Source organism: Megascapheus bottae, chromosome 16 (assembly GCF_031878675.1).
Source record: "Megascapheus bottae isolate mThoBot1 chromosome 16, mThoBot2.hap1, whole genome shotgun sequence".
In the NCBI taxonomy this organism is placed as follows: domain Eukaryota; kingdom Metazoa; phylum Chordata; class Mammalia; order Rodentia; family Geomyidae; genus Megascapheus; species Megascapheus bottae.
Genome location: NC_143524.1, coordinates 45,240,113 through 45,262,077, shown reverse-complemented (window position 1 = coordinate 45,262,077; position 21,965 = coordinate 45,240,113). Strand labels below are relative to the sequence as shown.

Here is a 21,965-nt window from a genome sequence, read left to right as displayed (position 1 = left end):
AGCCCTGACCCACTGTTCCTGAGTCTGTCTAGCATGGCTGGCTTGTGTCCCACTTCCTCCCTCCCAACCCTAGAGAGAGAGATGGAGAATACTGGGGCAGAGATGAGCGGGGGAGGCCAGGTAAGAGCATGGCGTCTGAGCTGGTACTGCTGGCCTCCTGGGATGTTGGGCAGAGGCCATCTTTATCCAGGCTGATCTCTGCACTCAGGGTAGTCCTGGTGAGAGGAATCTGGGCCCATTCTGGGCTCCCCATCCTGCTCTCGCAGGCCGTCCTCTAGGCTAGCACTGCACACACGGGGCACATTTTATGCATGTGCCCACCTGTCATGTAGGTCAGATTCCAAATTCAGAAATGTCTGAAAACCTAGTTCTGTTTCTAAGTGTGGAATTCTGTTTATTGCTAAATCTGACCTAAACCCATATATGGAGCTGGGTTGGGCCTTGGCTTCTTGGCTAGAATAGTGTCAGTTCAGTTCACCACAGGGACCTGTTCTCGTGGTGTGGAAACCTCACGGGATGCTTGCAGACAATGATGTCAGTAGGCAATATATTTTATTGCAGTCTGTTTTGTTTTACTTTTGAAATAAGGTCTCTATATGCAACCCATGCTGGCTTGAAACTCAGTGTGTGTCCTAGGCTGGCCTGGAACTTGGGATCCTCTTACTTCAGCCTTCCAAGGGCTAGGATTGCTGGGATTGCAGTTGTGTACAACCAGGCCTGGCCTAGACATATATTGGACCATATCCTCTGGCTGGATCTCTGAAACATTGTTTGGCACATCATTGTACCCACAGAGGCACTGGTGGCTTTGATCTAGCCGTGCGTGGCCTACAGAGGGGTGTGCCCAATAGAAGGCCTGGGGACATATTACAAGTTTGCCTCTCTATGATTCCAGTCTTTTGAGTTCTAAAGTATATCTGGCTCAGGCTCCAATCAGTGCTGAGTCTGCTGGCCTGCAGGGGATAAGAGTATAGGACTTGGTGGAGGTCAGACTGAAGGCTGGATATCACCCCTGGGTGCTGCCCCCCCGTTTCTGTTGGATGCCGTTGGGTGGACAGGTATCAGGGTTTGGCTGTGGCTGGGTGTTGGGTGTGGAAGGTTAATTGGGGATTTCCTCACGCTTCTGTTTCCTCAGATGGTGTGGTCCTGGTGGATCCTGAGTACCTCAAAGAGAGGAGAGGTAGGCTGTGGTCCTCACCCTCAGCCGGTGAGGGGTGTACTCTGCCTACAGGCCTCCTCTTGCCCCCACCAGCCTCCCTGCCTCCCAGGCAGGACCTTGGCTTATTTTACAGCCTTGTCTTGCCTATCCCCACTGTGAAGTCCCAGCCTCTTTCTACTTATCCCCTCTTCAGGAGAACTGGTCAACCTTCCCCTTACCCACCAGCACTTTCTCAACAGTATGGTGTGACCATCAAGACCCAGGTGCCATCAGGGCAGGTGTTAAGGTCTCATTTTACCAATGAGGAGGCTGGGCTAAGGCCCCCAGGCCTTCTGGATATAGCTTTGTACTTCTCTGCTATCTCCCAGCTTCGCCAGACCATTCTCGGGGACCCCTCCAGATGCCCAGAGTGCAGTGGGCCGAGGGGGACAGAACTCTCGAGCAAGCAGCCCTGACCTTCCACGAGCCACAGCATGGCTCCTGTGCCACGCACTGTGTCTCGGCTCCTCAGGGAGAGGGCAGGACTGTGGCCTGCAGAAACATGGCTAGTGCTTGGGGAGGAGGAGGGGTGCCGTCCTCCCGGGCGCCGCTTCAGCACCTCTGCTCCTCACAGTGTATGTGACGCTGACCTGCGCCTTCCGCTATGGCCGGGAGGACCTTGATGTGCTGGGCCTGACTTTTCGCAAGGACCTGTTCGTGGCCAATGTGCAGTCCTTCCCACCGGCGCCTGAGGACAAGAAGCCCCTGACGCGGCTGCAGGAGCGCCTCATCAAGAAGCTGGGCGACCATGCCTATCCCTTCACCTTTGAGGTCAGGGGCCACCAGCTGGGTCACCTATGGGGAATGCTCACGGTGGACACATGGGCAGGGGACAGCCATTCCAGGTCACCCAGCAACTCCTTAGTGTTCGACACTGTCACACTCCCTGTCTGTTTTCTGGCCACTACTGGAGGATACCACCCTAGCCTATGATTTTTATTTATTTTTGCCAGTCCTGGACCTTGAACTTGGGGCCTGAGCACTATCCTTGGGTTTTCTCAAGGCTAGAGCTCTACCACTTGGGCCTCAGCACCACTTCCGGCCTTTTTCTATGTATGTGGTACTGAGGAATCGAACCTGGGTCTTCGTGTATGCTAGGCAAGCACTCTACCACTAGGCCAAACTCCCGGACCCCATTATGGGCTATTATTGTTCAACTCTTCTGTCTCCAGTTCACTGGTGGGAGCGAAGGGGGGCCCGTGGGTGGCTGAGGAGAGGCACAGAGCCCTGTCTGGTCCCTGAGTCACTACATTGTGTCTCAGACTGGCTGCCCGATTATCCAGGAGGGATGGCACAGGTGCCTTTCAGTTGCAGATTCCAAGATTCAAACCTGGGATTCAGGGTGACCCCCCCACTTCTGTAAGAGCAAGGGGAGATTAGGTTTGGATTCCTCATTTCCCATGTAGAAGTGCTGGGTGCTGTGACAAACGACCACACATATGGTGGTAAAACAACTCAAATCTGTCACTTAACCTATTATTCTAGGAGTCACCAACCCAAAATGGGGCTCCTGGGACTGAAAGCAAGGTGCCTTTTGGTGGAGAATCTATTTACTTTTCTAGCTTCCCATTCCTTGGGGACTGCATGCATTCCTTAGCTCATGCCCCCTCCTCCATACTGGGTCAGCAGTGGTATGTTGAGTCTTTCTCACAAGTCTTCTCTTGGCAGGGACTCTTCCCTCCCTTCTCTTTCTCCCTCACTGGCCTCCCTCCCTCCCTCCCTCTCTCCTACCCTCTTTCCTTCCCTCCCTCCTTCCTCCTTTCCTTCTCTCCCTCTCTCCTTCCTTTCACTGTGCAGCCCAGGCTGGCTGTGGTCCTTGGATTTAACCTTCCTATGCCTAGTACTCTATTTCCTCTTTAATTTATTTTTGTGCTCATCCTGGGGCTTGAACTCAGGGCCAGGATGTTGTCTCTGAGCTTTTTTTTTTTTTTTTTTTTACTCAAGGCTGGTGCTCTGCCACTTGAGTCACAGCTCTACTTCTGGCTTTTTGGTAGTTAATTGGAGATAAGAGTCTCAGACTTTCTGCCCAGGCTGGCTTTAAACTCTGGTGTTCAGACCTCAGTCTTCTGAGGAGCTAGGATTCCAGGCTGGAGCCATGAGCACCCAGTGAGCTCTAACTTTCGATGACCCTGTCATTACATTGGACCCACAAGGGTACTGCAGGCCATTGTTCCATCTCTAGATCTTTAACTACAACCGCTAACTCCCTTTCTCCTGTAAAGTGTCTCAATCACAGGTTTAGAGGACTAGCCTTTAGGGAGCCATGTTTTCCTCTACCTCACATGATGAAAAATCTGTTCTACCCCTGCTGTGAGGATGGGGCGTGGGTTAAACCCTTGAGATTAAAAACCACTCAAATCCTTGGCCTTTTGGGGGCATGGTGTGGCAGGTCTGATGGGGAAGGTGGTTTATTTTAGGACCTTCTAGTCTGATGGGGGAAACACAGCTGTTCTCAGGGGTGCTGGTCTGATGAGTGTGAGCTGAGTAGCAGGGTGTAGGCATGGAGGGGACACAGTGGTGGCTCATTCTGTTTTCTGCCCAGATCCCTCCGAACCTCCCATGCTCAGTGACATTGCAGCCTGGACCTGAGGACACAGGGAAGGTAGGTCACCTCAAGGGGGGTGTCTCGAGACCCTAGGTTCTGGGCTTTCTCCTTAGGAGAGGCGCCGACTACCCTGCTCATCAGCCCTCGTCAAGCCTCTGGGGCTAGCCTGGCTGGTCACACGGGGACCAGTACTCTCTTCAGATAAGGAGCCCATCAGATTGGGCCTCTCCTCATTCTGACTCTGTGACATGAGCCATGCAGGTCCTCTTCTGATGACCTGTACCTAGTCTCACACAGCTCCCAGTATGGAGGGGAAACTGAGGCTCGAAACCTCCTTGTGCTCCTTGTGCTGTTGGGGTGGGGGGTGGTGACTGAAGCACCCCAGAGCAGGTTCTGTACCCAGCCCTGTTGCCTTGTGATTTCTGTGACTCCAGGCAGTAGCTCAGGGGGAGAGTAAGAGGGAGGCAGAGGGAGTGCTGCATCGAGGCTGGGCTGTGGGCTGGGGAGCTTGCTGTCCCATCCAGAACTCTTGTTGGTGAGATGCTGAGGTGAGCTGGCTGTGTGCTGGGGGACCTTGCCTTTCCAAGGTCCTGTGGTCAGCGGTGTGCCCTCCACAGGCCTGCGGTGTGGACTATGAAGTAAAAGCCTTCTGTGCAGAGAACCTGGAGGAGAAGATCCACAAAAGGTGTGCAGGGTGTTGGGTATGGAGAGAGGAAGGAGAGACAGGATGGGATGGGGCAGGGGGAGGAAGTGGGGGGAGGATGAAGAGCTGCATGCTCCAGTCCGGGAGAGGACATTCTGATGGGCCGTAGGTCCTGAAGGGCATCTGGAGAGGCAGCCTCGATCACAGCTTCCTCCCTCCTCTCCCTGCCTCTGCTCTCCTCTCCTCCCCTCCCCCCCAGACTGCAGGTCTTTTTATTTTAGGAAAAATTCTCCATGCAGAGTGTGTTCCATGTTCAGCAAGATGTCTCCAGGCCATCCTCATTACCTTGTTGGTCTCCTAGGAAACCACAGGCAGGACCAGTGTCATGGAGGCCTCTGAGCAAGGGAGGGGGAGTGGAGAAAGTGAACCCATCCAGGGAAGAGTGAGAAAGTCACCCATCTCCAGCCGGCTGGGGTGGGCTCACGTGTAGTGCGCTGGTGACCCAGTCCAGGTTGGCTGGGAAAGCGTATGGTGCTGACTTCTCATGGCTGCCCTTCCTTCGGTCACCTCCTTGCCCTACCTCCTGGCTGCTGCTGGTAGCTCCCAACCCCAATGTCCCTGCTTCTGACCCCAGTTCCTGGAGGAGGCCACAGAGAGGTCAACCACCGATTCAGAAGAGTGGACTGAGTTTGCCACCTGGTGGCTGAAGCCTGCATTGCAGGCGTTTCCATCAGCAGCCTGGACAGCTGCTGGGTGGGAGGAATTGAGACCTTTTTCTGTCCCACCTTTTTCTCGTAATACTTGAGACCAGGGAGGAAGAGGTCTGCAGATGTGGGAGGGAGCTAGACCAGAGCAAGGAAGAGGAAGTAACTTTCAGAGCCACCATCCTCAGCCTACCCAAAATGGGACATCTTGAGACCACACCCAAGACTCACTGGCAATAGTGATGGGGTAGTGTTACTTCTCAAGAGCTCAATAGGTGCCAGAATGTTGGGAAAGTATGCACCAATTTCATGATGTCACTGCTATACAGATGAGGAAATTGAGGCAGAGCAAGGTTAATTTTCTCAAGGTCATAGGCTAGGTAAGAGGAGAAGAGCATGACTCATAGAGAAGCCTAGGAAGTGAAAACAGGTTTTTTTGTTTTGTTTTTATTTTGTGCCACACCTGACCCTTGAATTCAAGGCCTGGGCACTGTCCCTGAAGTTCTTTGGCTCAAGGCTAGTGCTCGACCACTCGAGCCACTTCTGGCTTTTTTTGAGTAGTTTATTGGAGTCTCAGACTTTCCTGCCTGGGCTGGCTTTGAATTGTGATCCTCAGATGTTAGATCCTGATTACAGGTATGAGCCACCGGTGCCCAGCTAACTGGATACCAAGCCAGAGACCCAGTGAAGTACTGGCATTGGACAGAACAGGAGAGAGTAGAACTGGGCCAGATGGTGACGAGGCCCCTAGGCCAGGCTCTGCAGTTGGCTAGATTTGACGGTAATGGAAGCCATGGCAGCCTCTTAAGCAAGAGAGTAACACGGGGACCCCAGAGAAAGAGAATGGAGGCAGTGACTCTGGCCTTCTTCCACCCTGCCCAATCATTAGGAATTCAGTGCGTCTGGTCATCCGAAAAGTTCAGTACGCTCCGGAGAGGCCTGGGCCCCAACCCACAGCTGAGACCACCAGGCAGTTCCTTATGTCAGACAAGCCGTTGCATCTAGAAGCATCCTTGGATAAGGAGGTAGGAGGCTGGGCCTTGGCTGTGGCTGGGGGGGAGGGGAGGCTGCCTTCCTAGACCTCTGTCACAGATTCCACTGTCCCCTGGCATCTGGGGACTTCTGGGGACAGAGCTCAGTCCCAGCCCTGGGACATGGGGCTTAGAGAATCAAGACCTCTCTTGGAGGCTTAAGAAGGCAAAGCAGAAGTGGACAGAAGCCTGAGGTATGCAGGTGGCTTCAGACTCTCCAGATATACTTTGCTTTCTCTCCTTGTACCAACTGCCTGCTTCAGGTCAGCGGGCAATAACCAGTTGGAGGGGACAGCAGGGCCAGGCATTCCTTGTTGTACCCTACATATCCCTGAGAAAAAGGGCAGCAAGGCCTGAAGAAGGCAGTGGACGCTGATCTGGCTGCCAAGCCATGAGCCAGCAGGGTGATTGAGACTACAGTGAGGACTCGAGGCTGGCTTCCTAGAGGGCCGGGCAAGCCCTTCCTCCAGGTCACCTGTTTCTTCCATAGCTCCCTAAGACTCAGGCCACGAGAGCCAGCAGGGACTCAAGACTTACCTCATTGTATGGAGGGAGAAATGGAAGCTTACGTGACCCACCCGAGGTCATGTACCCTTTACCACAGCACTGCTGTTGTGCAGTGAAAACAAAGGCTTGATGGCTCCAATGCCACCTTCCACTGGGAGGCAGTGGCAGAACTTGGGGGCTGAAGTTGGAATAACAAAGTTCTTCCTCCTCACTTTGCATGTTGGCGTCCTCCTGGTCCACACTGCCCTCCGTCTGCCTTCTAGATCTATTACCATGGAGAGCCCATCAATGTTAATGTCCATGTCACCAACAACACCAATAAGACAGTGAAGAAGATCAAGATCTCAGGTACTGTGGGAAGAGAGTCCCCTGGGAGTGGGGCAGGGTGAGCAAGAGGGAACCCTTAACAAGAATTTTGATAAGGTTCTGTGGTAAACCCCAGCTACTCAGGAGGGAGCGGTGGAAGGTTGCTGGTCCCAGTCCAGGCAAAAGCATGAGACCCTATCTAAAACATAAACTAAACCAACAATAACTGCTGAAGCCCAGGGTCTGCCCTGGGCCAAAGGGTTTGGGGCTTTCCTAGGCAGTACTCCAGGCTGCTTATGGCCAGGTAATGAGTTTACTGTTCAGCTGCTTCTCATAGGTTTCCTAGGTCCCTGGCAGTTTCCCCAGTCGGGGCAGAACCTTTTGCTCATGGGAGGAAACGAATGGTCTGGGAGGGAGATCCCTCTGGGGTAGAGGATATGAGTGATCCTACAGAAGTGCCTGCCGGTGGGTTGGCCCTTGCCTGGGGCTGAGCATTCTCCTGGGAGCTGCCCCTGGCTCACGTGATGGCTTCCCGCTCCTTCTCCAGTGCGCCAGTATGCGGACATCTGTCTCTTCAACACAGCGCAGTACAAGTGTCCCGTGGCCCTGGAGGAGGCTGAGTAAGTGCGTGTAAGCCGGACCCTGGGTGTGTGGGACGTGGTGGGGATGAGGAGAAGTTCTAGGATTAGACACATAGGCCCAGGTGGCTCCTTTCCACCTGCAGGGGGCTGTAGTGTTCCTCACCATTCAGAGCAGATGAGGTAGAAGAGCCTTTAGTGCTAGAATAAAGGAATAGACCTAATCCAGATCAAGACAACAGCTAATGAGTGGAAGGGAATCAGGGTTGTGGAGAGGATAAGTAATCCTGTCCCAGAAACATGGGTGGGAAAGAAATACTTCCCTTTGAGCCTCCTGGAAGCCAGGGAGAAAGGGGGTAAAGCACTAGGCACACCTTTTCCTTGTCTGTTCAACTGGATCATCCAGCTGATGGTATCCAAAGGGTTATACTGACAGGGCATAGAATAATGATACAGCAACCAAAAATGGTCTGGGTTTGGGGAAGTTGTGATTGAACCATGAACTTAATTTCTACCTTGTTGGCAGCTAAGGTGTGAGGTCTGAAAACAAACATTTCTGTTTACTGGGAGTTTTTACTCTCATTGGATTAGAAAATGCATTCATGCTTCTCCCCTGGCCCTGAAAAATATATATTTGATTATATATTTGCATATATGTCTTTACACATAATTTCAACGTATTTTTTCTGACTTAAAAACATTTTAATGTTTTTAATAATGCTGGTGGCTCACACCTATAATCCTAATTACTCTCAGGAGGCTGAGATCTGGAGGATCAAGGTTCGAAGCCAGCCCAAGTGGGAAAATTTGCAAGGCTCAAACCAGCAAAAAGGCAGGGCGGAGGTGTAACTCGCATGATAGAGTACTTAGGTACAGGGCCTTGAGTTCAAACCTTAGTATTGGCCAACAATCACATCTATTTGTTGGTTTAAAATCAATACTCAAGCTACAAGACTGATGCATGTTGTGGGCTAGGGGTGAGTGGAGCTGGAGCCCTCAACATGCATAGCATGGCCAGCTGGGACAGGAGCTGCCCACATTGAATGCCCAGTCTCCCTTGCTGCTCACAGAGCCTTGCTGTCCCCAGTGAACAGATGATACAGAACTTGCTCAGCTCACAGAGCTAGAGGGGGGCAAAGCCAGGGCTCACTCCAGTTCTTGCCCACTGTCTGCTTTCTGCTCCTGCCTTGTTAAAAAGGAAGAGGTGAGACAGAGCAAAAATAAGTAACAGTTGAGCCATCAGTAGATACCTCCACCATCAATGTATCCCTACACATGGTGAACAGATGTGCAATAAAGGCGTGTGTGTGTGTGTGTGTGTGTGTGTGTGTGTGTGTGTGTGTGTGTGTGATTGGGAGGGTGGAAAGGCATGTGACTGGGATTTGAATTCAAGCATTGAGCTTGGTAGGCTGGTGTTTTACCATTTTAGTCAACAAGTTGGTTATTTTGGAGGTGGGAGTATAGCAAACTTTTCTACCTGTGTTAGCTTCAAGTAATAATCTTCCAGGTCTCCCACTCATGAGCCACTAGCACCTGGTTAACAGTGGAAGTGTTTTTCTTGTTTGTTTTTGTTTTGTTTTGTTTTTGGTGCTAATCCTGGGGCTTGAATTCAGAGCCTGAGCACTGTCCCTGAGTGGTTTTTTTTTTTTGCCAGTCCTGGGCTTGAGCTCAGGGCCTGAGCCCTGTCCTTGGACTTTCTCAAGGCTAGAGCTCTACCACTTGAGCCTCTCAAGGATGGAGCTCTACCACTTGACCCTCAGTACCATTTCCGGCTTTTTTCTATATATATGGTACCAAGGAATCGAACCCGGGTCTTTGTGCATGCTAGGGAAGCACTCTATCACTAGGCCAAACTCCCAGCCCCCGGTCTGAGTGTTTTTGATCAAGGCTAGAAGTCTACCACTTGAGCCACTGCTCCACTTCTGGCTTTTGGCTGCTTAGAGATAAGTCTCATAGACATTCCTCCCTGGCCTTGGTTTGAACTGGCTTGCAAGTACAGTTTTAACTGCAGAAGCTAGATGGGGTTATAGCTGCCCAGTAGCTTCATTCGTGGTTTGCATGTAGCCATACTTAAAAAAATAAACATAGCTGGATGTGTGGGGAGTCATCCTGTAATTCTAGCTACTTGGGAGGATGAGATCTCAGGATCATGGTTCAAAGTCAGCCTGGGCAAGAAAGTCTGTGAGACTCTTTATCTTGAATAAACTACTTAGAAAAAGCCAGAAGTGGCACTGTGGCTCAAGTGTTAGAGTGCTAGCTTTGAGTATAAGAGAGGCTCAGGAACAGAGCCTAGGCCCTGAGTTCAAGCCCCAGGACCAGAAAAAAAATCCTCCCCCAAATCAAACCACAGTGTTTTAGCCCAGGCTTCCCCTGGTTGTGTAAGATGAGTGTGCACTGGTCACAGGTGGCAGTGGGAGCTAGGACTGGTCTGTGTGGTCCCTGCTTCTGCGGAGCAGCACAGGCTGGCTTGGTTAGCAGGCCAGTTGATGTCCTGGCTAAGCTGGGGCTGAGGGCAGGGGTGGGCTGTGGAGGGGACTGTCTTCACCCTCCATTTTTCCCAGTGACACGGTGGCACCCAGCTCGACGTTCTGCAAGGTCTACACTCTGACACCATTCCTGGCCAACAATCGGGAGAAGCGAGGCCTTGCTCTGGATGGAAAGCTGAAGCATGAAGACACAAACCTGGCTTCCAGCACCCTGTGAGGAGCCCCCCCCCTCCTAGTCCTGGGTTCTAGATACCCCCCCCCCAGCCTGCCCTCCTCATTTCCCCAGTATAAACAACATGAGGCTCAGGCTGTCCTCATCAGCCAGCCTTGGACCTGTCAGGAAGGCTGCACCCCTGCTTCCCCCACCAGGGACCACAGGCTCAGCTCACTGAGGCAGTGCCAGCCCTGTCTGCTGGTCCAGGGAGGGCCAGCTGAAAGGCTTCCTGCAAGAGGTGGGGGTGTGTCCCTGCGGCTGAGCAAATAGCAAGGACACGGCTCCACGATGGAGCCTAGTGTGAGGAGGACTTGGAGAGTCTGGAAAGACTGGGGTGATGAACCTGATGTGAGAATCCCTCCAGGTCAGGGACCCTGAGCATCTCCTTGCCCCATCATTGAGCCCTCAGGGCCATTCACATGCCCTGGGAGGGTTTGGCTCTTAGGCACTGCTCTGAGAGACAACTCCTCCCCCCCCAGGCATGCACCACATCCCCAGCCCAGACTCTTGGCTTGTGCCAGACTGTTGTCATCATCCTTGCAGGGTGTGCACTTACCTACCCTGGTTCAAATCTTCCTTGTGCTTTAGACCCAGTGGGGCCCTACCTCCTCAGCTGCCTTCACCCCTTCTCAGCTCCCAGGCTGACTGCCCACTGGGTGTGCAAAGTGAATCTGTGGCAGAGTGGAGCCAAGCCTGGAGGGATCTGACCAGGGTCACACAGCCAGGACACCTCGCAGGGGCTGTGGAGTTCAGGCCCTGGAGTCCCAGCTCCCTGAGGATCCCTCCCCCCCCATCATTCCCCTCCCCCTTCTCATCCCTTGTCCACCAGTGAGCCTGGAGGACATCTTCTCCCTGTCACCCTGCAGGCTGAGGGAAGGTGCCAACCGTGAGATCCTGGGGATCATCGTTTCCTACAAAGTGAAAGTGAAGCTGGTGGTGTCCCGAGGCGGGTGAGTGCTCCTGCCAGCCCGACACGCGAGCCCCGAATGCAGATACCCCTGTAATCCATACCCTATCCTACCTATTTGCCTGATCCTTAACAAAAAAATTTTGTAGTGGCATTGGGAGGTTGAACGCAGGGTCTCAGGCTTGTAAGAACGGATACATTATTGCTGTGCCATGCCTCCAGCCTTTGTTTCCCTGCTGGTTACTTTGAGAAGATCTCAGCTTTTTGCCCAGGTCTTTACCTGAGTGGCAGGCCACCTACTCTTAGGCTTCCTGTCCAGTACAGACTACTTTGTCCAGGTAAAGATGAAATGGAGACAGAAGCTTCTAAACCAAGCCGACCAATCTCAGCTTAAGATGCCAGGCATGCCATTGTGCCCGGAAATGGATTGAGAAGGGAGTCTCAAACTTTTCTGTCAGGGATTGGCCTTAAAGCACGATCCTCTCATTCTTAGCCTCCTAAAATACTGAGGATGATATGCATGGACATTTGGCACCTGGGTTGTTTGCTTGACCCTTTTAGCTGAATCCTTCTGTGGAGGAGGACTGGGACATGAGGACTTCCTGTTCTCTTTCCTTCTAGTTCCTCCTCCCTATCTCTTCCTCTCCCTTTTCCTCTCCTAATGTTCCCCAGTTTCCCCTTTTCTCCCATCTCTCCCTCTTTCCTCCTGATCCTCTACCAGGCCTGTGCCGGGCACAGAGGATGGGGCATAGATGGGAAGTGGATGGCATTTTTAGTCTCTGCTATAGGCAGGCCTAAGGGCTGCTGTGTTCCTCAGCATACCTCAGGCACAGCCCCCACTCTCACCCTTGTTGCAGGCTGAGGAAACAGCTAAAGGGACTCAGAATCTCAGGGCTAGACCAGGATTTGTTAGATTGGTGGACATATTTAGTTCATAGATGGAGAAACAGAGGCCAAAACAGTTCCCCAGTTGCTTCTTGAATTCTCCCTCCTCAACCTCAGCTGTTTGGCCAGGTGCTGGGGTGCAGTGAGGACCAGATGTAGTCCCCGTTCTGGAGCATAGCTTGATGGAGACTCAGGAAACTCCGCATTTTTCCATCTACTGGGGAATTAAGTTTCTAATTTGTACGTTTTTTTCCCTCTCATTTAGTTGACACGTGTCTATGGAAAGCTTAAAAAAGGAAACATTAGACAAGGAGCCCCCTTATCATAAAAGAGAATGGTATCCTAGGATCCAGGGACTTACTAAGGGGGGCCTACATCTTAGCTCCTGTAGGCTGATGCTAAGTCAGTACCCTGGTTGGGTGGGCAGTATGTCTCTGGTCTGCTGTGTTTGAAGCAGCAGAGGTGGTGAATAAATGTGCTTTCTCTTTTCTTTCGCTCTGCACTCCTTCCTGGCCACTTCTCCTGCCTCTTCTGACCCACCTAGCCTGTTGGGAGATCTTGCATCCAGGTAAAACCTCTCCTTTGTCCTGCCTGACTCACTTTCTTGGAGGGACCAGGGACCATTTGCCTGGCTGACCAGAACCACAGGGCACTGGATTGAAAAGAATCTAGTGGTCATTTTGGATTGCAGGCCTAGCTGGGACTAAAAACATTTCCAATGGACTAGGGACCCAGCTTCAACCCAGATCCTACCCTTTGGTTCCCCCTCAGGTGACGGGGATGTTTATATATGGTGGTAATCTGGGGAATGGCTTGCTTGATCATGTGAATTTTAAGATGTTCAGGGGACATGCAGGCTTCGTGATGGTCAAATTTCTACACTGATCAGAAATCTCTGCTGGCTGAGTGTTGCTAAGGTTGGCCTCTTAGGAAGTTTTGTTTTTGTAGACTTACTTTTGTAGACAAGATTTCCCAATGAGCTATGCTTCAAAAATGCAGGTGTCTGACAGATGGCTGTTTGCTTTCTGTCACAAGACAGCAATATTAAGTACCCTAAGCAATCGGAGTCCAGTTGGAAATCAGTTCAATTCAGTATAACTCGGCAAAGACTGCATCTAAACTTGTATGCAGGCTTGTGCAGGGGGCTAGAATCCTGGAAGGAATTGGGCACATCTGTGTATTCCCCATAGTCTGACAAAGGTTTGGGTCTAGAATCTTCTGACCACATCCTTTGCAGCCATGGTCAAGGTTATAGCCAGCTTGGTCTGCCACTCAAATTCATCAGATGGCTTACTCTTCCAGGAAAAACTGGAAAAGCAGCTCCTCCTAGATCAGTCTTTTTAAGAAGACTGACAGCTTTCCCTTACCATGTCCCCATTGAGGGGACATATTATGTCTTATCTATATCCCCTAGAAATCCAGTGGTTCTAGAAGGTAGGTGTTAGCCCCAGTGTTCCAGATGAGCTTGGTGAGTCTCAGGTGTGTACCATGCTCTCTCTGTGAGTGGCAAGGGCTGGCTTGTCCCTGGCTACTCCACCTCTGTTCCTTGTCCCCGTCCAGCCCTGCCTGGACCACAAGATCATTAAGATGTGGCACTCACAGTCTGAGAAGGAAGGGTCTCATAGGGTGAGACCACCTGTAGCCAAAAAAAGTCTCCAGGGCTGTTCTTCTCAGTTCCGATTCTGCTGCTATGATATGGCGGCCACGGGGTAGAATGAATGGAACCAGAATCTTCCATCGCTTACCATTAGTAGCTATGCAGCCTCAGGCAAGAGATTAATCTTTTTATGCCTCCCATTTCCCAAGTCACACATTGGGGATAATAAGATTGTGAGAATTAGACTTACTACAAAGAAGGGTTTGCAACAGTCCTTGGCTCAGAGTCAGCACCCTGCAGCTGTCTGTTCTTATCCATCTGACTGTCAGGGACAGGGACAGAGAAGACCTGGGCAGCAGCACCAGCTAGTGGCCAGATCTTCCCTCAGTCCCTCCCTCCCCTCCCCAAGGTGTCAGACTCTGCATATGGTGTCCCAGCACTAGGCCCTGGGTTCCCTCTCGAGCCTGATGACACTGACCTCAGCAGGGCTCTAAGGTCACTTGAGCACTTCCAAAGAAGCCACCTCAGGTGCTGTGGAATGGGAGTGGGGATCTCATCCTGATGTGTCTGTGTTCCAGCGACGTGGCGGTGGAACTGCCTTTCACCTTGATGCACCCCAAGCCTAAAGAGGAGCCCCCACATCGGGAAGGTGAGCAGCATCTGTGGGTCATTGAAGCGGTGGTGGGGTTCCTCAAATGAACTCTCTTCTCCCCTAGCTCACATGATACTCTGGTCACCCCCATGTTCTTCTGGGTTGAGCTTCAGTCCATTGCTAGCCTTTCCCCAGCTCCCCAGGAGCTTTTGTGGGGCTCACAACACCTATTTGCTTCCAGCCCTACTAGGAGGCAGCCAGCCCTGGCTCTCTTTCTGCAGGAGAATGAGCAGGGGGCAGAGGAGCACTTTGGCTCAGCACCCAGCATGAACTGGTGCTATTGGGATGTAAGGGGAGGGGCTTATGGATAGGGTGCCCTCTTCACACCCCATACGTTTTACAAGGGATAACAGATTGCTTGTGTTCTGTTGAACCTAAGGCTCATTTTATTAAAAGGGAGACATTATATCATGATCCCTAAATAATACTCCTACAATTAGATTGTGAAATGCCACCAGTTATAAAATAAATTCCGAATTCAGAGAGGGTAAAATGTAAAAAAAAAAAATCCTACCAACGCCCCCCAAACTCCCCGAACTCCAAATACACAGAGGGAGAAAAGGAGAGGAAAAGAGAGGGAGGGAGAGAGGGGAAGGGAGAGATTTCTCCCTTTCTAGTACTGGGGCTTAAACTCAAGGCCTGGCCTTTGTTTCTTAGATTTTTTTTTTTCTTTTGTCCCTTAAGGCTAGTGATCTATTTCTTGAGCTACAGCTCCAATTCTGACTTTTTGGTTAATTGGAGTCAAGAGTCTGGGCTGGTTTTGAACTAAGATCCTTAGGTCTCAGCTCCTGAGTAGCTTGAATTTCAGACTTGAACCAGTAGCATACCAAGCAAGAAACATGGATGTTGGAGATCTTTCCACAGAGCAGAAGTCAGAAGTTCTTCTGGCCCTCAGGCATGCAGTGGACACCCTGCAGCCTCTACCTTTAAGATAATTTGGGGGAGTCTTAAGATTCTAAGACCTGTGATAAGACTCCCTTCCTTCTTGGGCCCTTCCCATCTTAGCATGCTTATCCCAGGATGAGGACATGTCCCTCTTGTACCCACTCCTGCTCCAAACCCCGATAACCCTATAAACCCCAATTGTCCTGTGTTCAGTTCCAGAGAACGAGGCACCTGTAGACACCAATCTCATAGAACTTGACACCAAGTAAGCTGATGCCTGGGGGTGGGCCTCAGGGTGGGGTGGATGGTTCATTTGCATATATGCTTATTAGCCCCCTGACAAGCAGCTGGTCTAACCTCTGCTTACCTCTTCAGCCACCTGCTTGCCTGCATGTGACTTGAAGGACCCTGGTTGGTGCCTGTTCCTCTTCCTCCTGTCTTGGTGGGATCTGTCTTCCCTTGTCCTTTATGTCCATCAGTCCGTCCACAGTACCTGCTTGACTGGCATAGGGCTGATTTGGGGTCCCTGGCTCTGCTCTCCCACCTTACTCATACCCATCTGGCTGTGGGTGGGAGAGGGTCTGGGTCTTGTTGCTTTTGAATCCTGAGGACCAACTGATGTGGATTCTCCTGTGATGGAGGGCCACTGGGCCACTGGACAGTGGCCAGAGGGGGATGACCTGAGCCAGCAGCAGGAATCATCTGCAGTGGCTTTTGGAGCTGGAGGAAGCAATATCCTTGTCTTGTTTCTTGGGAATCTGCAATAAGGGAGCTCAAGTCATCCCAGGAGGATAACTGTGTAGTTGGCTGAACTCCACTGGGGCTTCAGGGATTTCAGTAAGCTCTGCTGGATCCTAAATGTACATGTTTTGTGGGAAAAGGGAAGCAGTTCTTCCTCCTGTAACCTCACTCAGGCACCTGGCCCCCAACCCCCTTCTCCAACACCTACCCATATTTCTTTGTCAGTATCCTGCCCCAGCCCCTGTCTCTCAGGGTAGCAAGTGAGCCAGAGCAGAAATGCTTCGTAATAGTTGTTTTGAGGGGTGGTGTTTCTTGGGTCTGTGCGTTTGAATTGGAATATGCTGTGAAATCCCAGAAGCCTGGCCTCTCAGTGAGAATGGAATAATTTCCTCTCGGACCACAGAGGCACATTCTTTTTTTTTCTTTTTTTTCTTTTGCCAGTCTTGGGCTTGAGCTCAGGGCCTGAGCACTGTTCTTGGACTTTCTCAAGGCTAGAGCTCTACCACTTGAGCAGAGGCACATTCTTAACTGGCTCATTGTTCCAACTATTAGGCCCGAGAACCCAGCTTGTGACCCAGTCTGGCCTCTCAACCCCCATATGTCTGTATGTGACTAGACATTGGTAGAAATCTATGTCTAGGCTGCTAGGCCTTTCTGACCAGGGTCACCCCGAAAGGCTAGAGACCTCCTCAGAAAGACTACTTCTGTTCTGGATCTCTGCCTTGCATCTGGCCAGACCTCTCTCTGGATGTGCCTGCCAACCCTGCCCCTGGAAACACACCCCATTTTCCTTGTCTCTCCCACTAGCGATGACGACATTGTATTTGAGGACTTTGCTCGCCAGAGACTGAAAGGCATGAAGGATGACAAAGAGGAAGAGGAGGACGGCACCGGCTCTCCACACCTCAACGCCAGATAGACTGGAGCTGGCTCTTCCTCCGGGCAGCTCCAGGTCACTCTTGCACTCGGATGCTTCTTCGTCGTCTTCTTCTCCCCTTTGTTCTTCCAGTTTCTACCAGGGGTCCCCACACCCACCATCACAGGCAGGGAGGGGGGGTCCTTCCCCAAAAGGTGGTCTTCTAGGTCCAGTGATGAACCTCTGGCCTCAGGACTGGCCCCATGTCACCATGCCAATAGGACCACAGCATACCACCTTCGCCCCTTTCTACAGTCACCTGTCCACCCCACTTTTCATGCTCACTCCCAGATAGGTCACTACAGCCCCGGCTTGGGGGATTTGGCTGGAAATGGAGCTGAAAGGAAGAGAGGGGGACACGAGGGGCACAGTGATGGTGGGCCTGGGGCTGTGGAGGGATATCCAAGCATGGGGACTTGAGACATGGGAGATGTCTGTGGTCCCAGGTGGTGACAGTTCTGGCAATTAGAAGATGACAGTGTCAAAGGCCACCCCTTTCTGGCTGGAGGGGCCCTCCTGTGGGTAGATTCTCCATGCCTTTTTGTCCTTGTCCCTGTGTCTTGATAGTGACATTGGTGAAGGTGCCTAGAGCCTAGGAGGGGTAAAAAAGCAATGCACTTTTCCTATCAGCAGCTATATCTAGGTGGAGACGAGCGGGTGAACTATAACCACATAGATTTTGGTTATGGTCAGGTTATGCCATTTTAGCTCCCTTTGTGGATGGGGTGTGGACTCATTTGTATGCATCCACAGAGAGAACAAGAAGTCTCCTGCAGACACCATCCCTAGCACAGGAAGCTCAAGCTCCTAGGGAGGTTTCCTGAGGGGGCATTCAGAGATGGAGCAAGGGATAGGAGGAAGAAAGGCCACCCTACCTCACTTCTGGGTGAACTTAAGATGACCATCCAGGAAGCAAGACTGGAGGGCCAGAGGCAGCTGTAGTTCTCTAGGGCTGGGCTGGCCCTGCAGGCTGGGTGAAAGAGTGTGGCTGATATCACCATCCTCACTTTCAAGGGGATCCTGCCCCACCCATGGGGCCTCCTGAGGGAGGGCTGCTGATCTTCCTGTGGGGAGTTTCTGGGAACTATAGGGGTTCTTTCAGGGGGATCTGGTACCCACTGACAGGTGTTGGTGCTGGGGCATTTCCCAGGGCAACAGGACAGGCAAGTGATAAAGTAGAAAGCGTTCAAGGTATCTTGGTTTGGTCTTTGATGCTAACTTGTGTGGGTGCGGGTGAGTTCCTGTCCCTGTGTTGAGCCTCAGTTTCTCATTGGAAAACCAAGGAGTTTGACCAGATGATTCCCAAAGGGCCATCAACTCTGGCTCTTGAGAATCTATGAGCATTTCAGCATCTGGATTACCTAGTAGAATTAAGAGTTGCTCACTGCTTCCCATATCTCCAGAAAGGATTTATTGGGCATCTGAGGTAGCAGAGCCTGCCTGTACCTACCTACTCCATTTTCTAGGCCAGGAGGATAACCTAATGCCAAGCTAGGGCCACAGCCACTGCTCTGGAGCCTAGACATTGCAAGGAGAAGAGCTTGTACTTGCTGAGGCTTTGGTGGGGGGGCTTATAGTAGGTTCTCTTAAGGCCTCACAGGCCCCCCCAGACTACTCTGAGGCTTACCCAGGCAAATGTCCCCCAGTACTCTCCAGTTGAGCACCCCTAGGGATGGGGCATGTAACCATTTCACTTGGTGGAATGACCCAGTCACCAGCCTGGCCCTGCTCTGAAATCTCATCAGCAGTCAACCTAAGAGACCCCTTCCCAGCCAGGGGCAGACACATACTCTGGCTAGTTCTGGGGTCTTAGCTGCAGGTACCCCAACCCCTGCCAGGGATTGCTGTACAGTTGACACCTTACCCGGGCAGCTGCAGAATATTCTACAACAGCACATGGTGAGCATGTGCTATTCAGTGTCTTCCTCTGAAACCTTTGGGGCTGATGTGAAGCTCTTTAGCACTTCAGGTCACTGCAAAGCCCTTCTCCAATGTATACACAGGGTTTCCTAGGCTGTTTTATTGCGTTTTCTCCATCCCGGCATTCCACTTATCTTGTGGATGTTTTTTAGAGTTAACTAAAATTTCTCCAGCTGCAGGGAAGTAGTACCTGGCTGTCTTGAGCCAAGACTGTACAGGTGGTTAAATTGATTTGAATATAGCCTAACCATCCTTTGCTCACAATGTCTCTGCTCTGTGCCCAGCAACAGAGATACTAAGATGGGTCCATCTCACCCCCTGTCCTTAGAAAGCTTGTAGCTAGGAGGAGTAACAGGAGGCCATGGTGGTAAGGGCTCCGTGGCTGCTGCTGGTCCACACTGGGCCCTTTCCAGTGGGTTCAGATGCCATGGTGGTAAGGGCTCCGTGGCTGCTGCTGGTCCACACTGGGCCCTTTCCAGTGGGTTCAGATGCACATTAGAATGCACAGTCCTGTAAGTGGCCCATGGGGGGCTTGGGTGCCATCTGCATCTTGGCTAGGTGTCCTACACAGCTGTGTACACACAGTATAAAGCAGTTTGGGCTGTTTCCTGAAGCAGCAGGCTCAGGGTGTCCTTACAGATGCCATCCAGATATGACCGAGTATTTCTTTGCAAGTCCCCTCTTTATTTTGCAGTCAACCTGGAGGGCTAAAGTGGAGGGGTGAGGGAGCCCTACTGAGCTTTAGGCATCCAGCCCTTAGCATCGGCACTTTCTGAGCCTTTGGGGGCCTGTGCTAGCTGAGCAGCCCGATCCAGTGAGTCATGAGGGTAGCATGTTGGTGCCAGTCAGGTCAGAGAGGAAGAACATTCCCTGGGTGAAATGCCATCAAGCAGAGGGCCAGCTAACTTAAGAGTTCAGTTTCCTAGAAAGATGAGCAAAGTACTTGACTGGACCCCATACTCATCTCAACCTCAAAGCCCAAACAAGACGAAGTGGAGTCCTGTGGGGTTTGAGTTCAGCAGGAAGGTTGCTGACAAGCTGGTTCCCTCAGTGCAGTGACAGGAATGCTGTTCTGGATATCTCCAGTGTTGCCCCTCAGTCCTGGCTGTCACCAACCAGCTGAGTGGCCTCGAGAAACTTCTTAGGCCGTTTCCCAAACAAGTGGTACAGAAAGGCCTTCCTGCCTGGCTCAGACCCTAACTTCTATATAGCCCAGAGAAATCAGAGGCCAGCTGTCTACAAGTTGTAAACCACTGCCCAAGTAGTGACCTGCCATGGTAGGGCATGGACCAAGGTCGCACAGGAAGCCTACCCTGTCTACCAGCCTTCATCTCTCACCTGGCTTCTCAGTCAGTGTCAGTCAGAATGACACGCAGCCACTTTTGCCCTGGGGACCGAGCTGGAAGGAAAGTTTTCAACTATTCAGAAATGCCATGACCAAGGACATGAGAACAGAGACAGGACAGAGGTTCAGAGACCTCTGGGCCTTCACAGGCCTGGAACTCTCCATCTTTCATCTCTCAGGTCTCCAACACCTTGGCTTTGACCCCAAGCTAGGAATCTGAACCTGCATATCATGGGTCTATCAAATTCCAGGCATGAGGGGCAGTAGAAGTTGCCCATTTATTCTCTTCCAAGTGGCAGGCCTCATGCAGAATCAACCAGAGCTACTACAGTTTTCTGGTAAACCCTGGGAAAACCTTTGGCCCAGGGAAAGCTCAGGCTGCATGCCTTGAGATTTCTGCAACCAGAGAGGAAGTTTCTCTTCTGTTAGTGACTAGAGCTTGGGGATGACCACCCATCCAGGAGGAAGGGGCCAGGCCTGATCTTGAACCCATAGGGTTTCATGGGTACAGGTCTGGGCCTGGTCTGATTGGTTTCTTTTTAAACTCAAGGACCAAATGTATCTCCACCAGTCCTCATTCATAGTCTGCTTTAGGCATGGTGTTTTATTCTCCCAGCCCCCCGCAGCTCCATCAATTTTGCCTCCATTCCCTCCAGGATGAAGTAGCCTACCTGTGGGTGCAATCCCCACCTCTTACCACTCCTCTCCACAGGGCACTACCCACCACCTTAACAGGGAGGCCTTGTGGAAGGGGGGCACCTTTCCTCCCACCCCCAAATCCTCTTCCACCTTTTCACCCCAAAGGGGAAGTAAAAGCACAGGTCCCTGGGACCCATGGTCTACAGACATTCAGTGGTTTTCTAACCAGATACTCCGGAATCCCACAAAACTTTTGTCAGTGGCTGCTACCCAGGGTGGGGGCAAATGCTGAATCTCTAGCCCCCTCCCTTCTTCCCAAACCACCCAAACAACTCTGCTTTTCATCTCTCTTGCCTAGTAAGGGTTCACTTTTAAACTCTGCTTTGAGGAAAAACTTTAAACCACCACTCTGAGGTTTGGTCTCAAACCAGCAAGCACAGGTCCTATTTCTCATATTGGAACGGCTCCAGCTTTCCAATCCACAATGTCTTAGAATTGAAACTTGGGCTCCCTAGGCCCGAGCATTTGCTCACACACACAGGCACAAGTCACACGGACCCACTTGATGTTTTTTTTTTTAGCTGACCCACCCTGAAGCTCTAGCCTGGATGGATTCAGGCAGGGCCTGGTGCTCGGGAAGGATGGGGTTTTGACCCTGGATATTGGCTCATACAGGATGGTAGTTCATGTAGCAAGGAAACAGGCCTGATCTCCACCTAGGACTCGTGTGTGCCCCTGGGCCAGACTTCTGGGGATGATTTGGAGGAGTAGAGTCAGGTTCCTTTTTACTTAAGGTCAGGTGGACTTTGATGACCGAAGTCCCTCGGCTGAGGGCAGGATGCATCCTAATAGAGGCTGGTCCTCCCTCCCGGAACTTCCGGATTTCCCTCTCTGCCTGCCTCTCTGCCCAGGCCCCTCATTTTGGACCAGCCCTTGGCAGAAATTCCTGCCTCCTTCCTATCTCCCACAGTTTTCTATGTGGGAAGGTCAAGCCTAGGGCACTGCCGTTTGCATGGCACCAGAGAAAGAGTGCTCACTGACATTTTATGTTCAGTTAGTCAGAAGGGACCTACTCACCTCAGTTTCCCCATATGTACAGTGGAGCTAGTACCAGGATCCGTCACCTCATGGGGGCTATTTCCAGGGCAATAGAGAAGGAGTTCATAGGAGGTGGCAGCATGTGAGAGGCGGGTGAGGTCCTGGCCTAGGTGGCAGAACTTCGGAGCCTAGGGGTATGAATGAAGGACATGCACACTATCTTGGACT

General features: G+C 51.7%; 1 protein-coding gene across 4 annotated transcripts in view; it reads left to right on the top strand.

Moving 5' to 3' along the window:
- Positions 1-19,136, top strand: part of Arrb1 (arrestin beta 1) — a 73,539-nt gene extending 54,403 nt beyond the window's left edge. For 3 of the 4 annotated variants that reach the window (XM_090348430.1, XM_090348431.1, XM_090348428.1), the window contains exons 4-16: positions 1,136-1,180; positions 1,773-1,969; positions 3,741-3,800; positions 4,361-4,428; positions 5,980-6,115; positions 6,892-6,976; positions 7,482-7,554; positions 10,074-10,211; positions 11,079-11,162; positions 12,549-12,572; positions 14,180-14,250; positions 15,352-15,403; positions 16,687-19,136. In XM_090348430.1, coding sequence (XP_090204556.1) covers positions 1,136-1,180; positions 1,773-1,969; positions 3,741-3,800; positions 4,361-4,428; positions 5,980-6,115; positions 6,892-6,976; positions 7,482-7,554; positions 10,074-10,211; positions 11,079-11,162; positions 12,549-12,572; positions 14,180-14,250; positions 15,352-15,403; positions 16,687-16,798 — 1,145 coding nt within the window. In that variant the 3' untranslated portion in view covers positions 16,799-19,136. The remainder of the gene's footprint in view (positions 1-1,135; positions 1,181-1,772; positions 1,970-3,740; positions 3,801-4,360; positions 4,429-5,979; positions 6,116-6,891; positions 6,977-7,481; positions 7,555-10,073; positions 10,212-11,078; positions 11,163-12,548; positions 12,573-14,179; positions 14,251-15,351; positions 15,404-16,686) is intronic. The other variant, XM_090348429.1, reaches the window with a different exon arrangement.
- Positions 19,137-21,965: the final 2,829 nt, after the last annotated feature.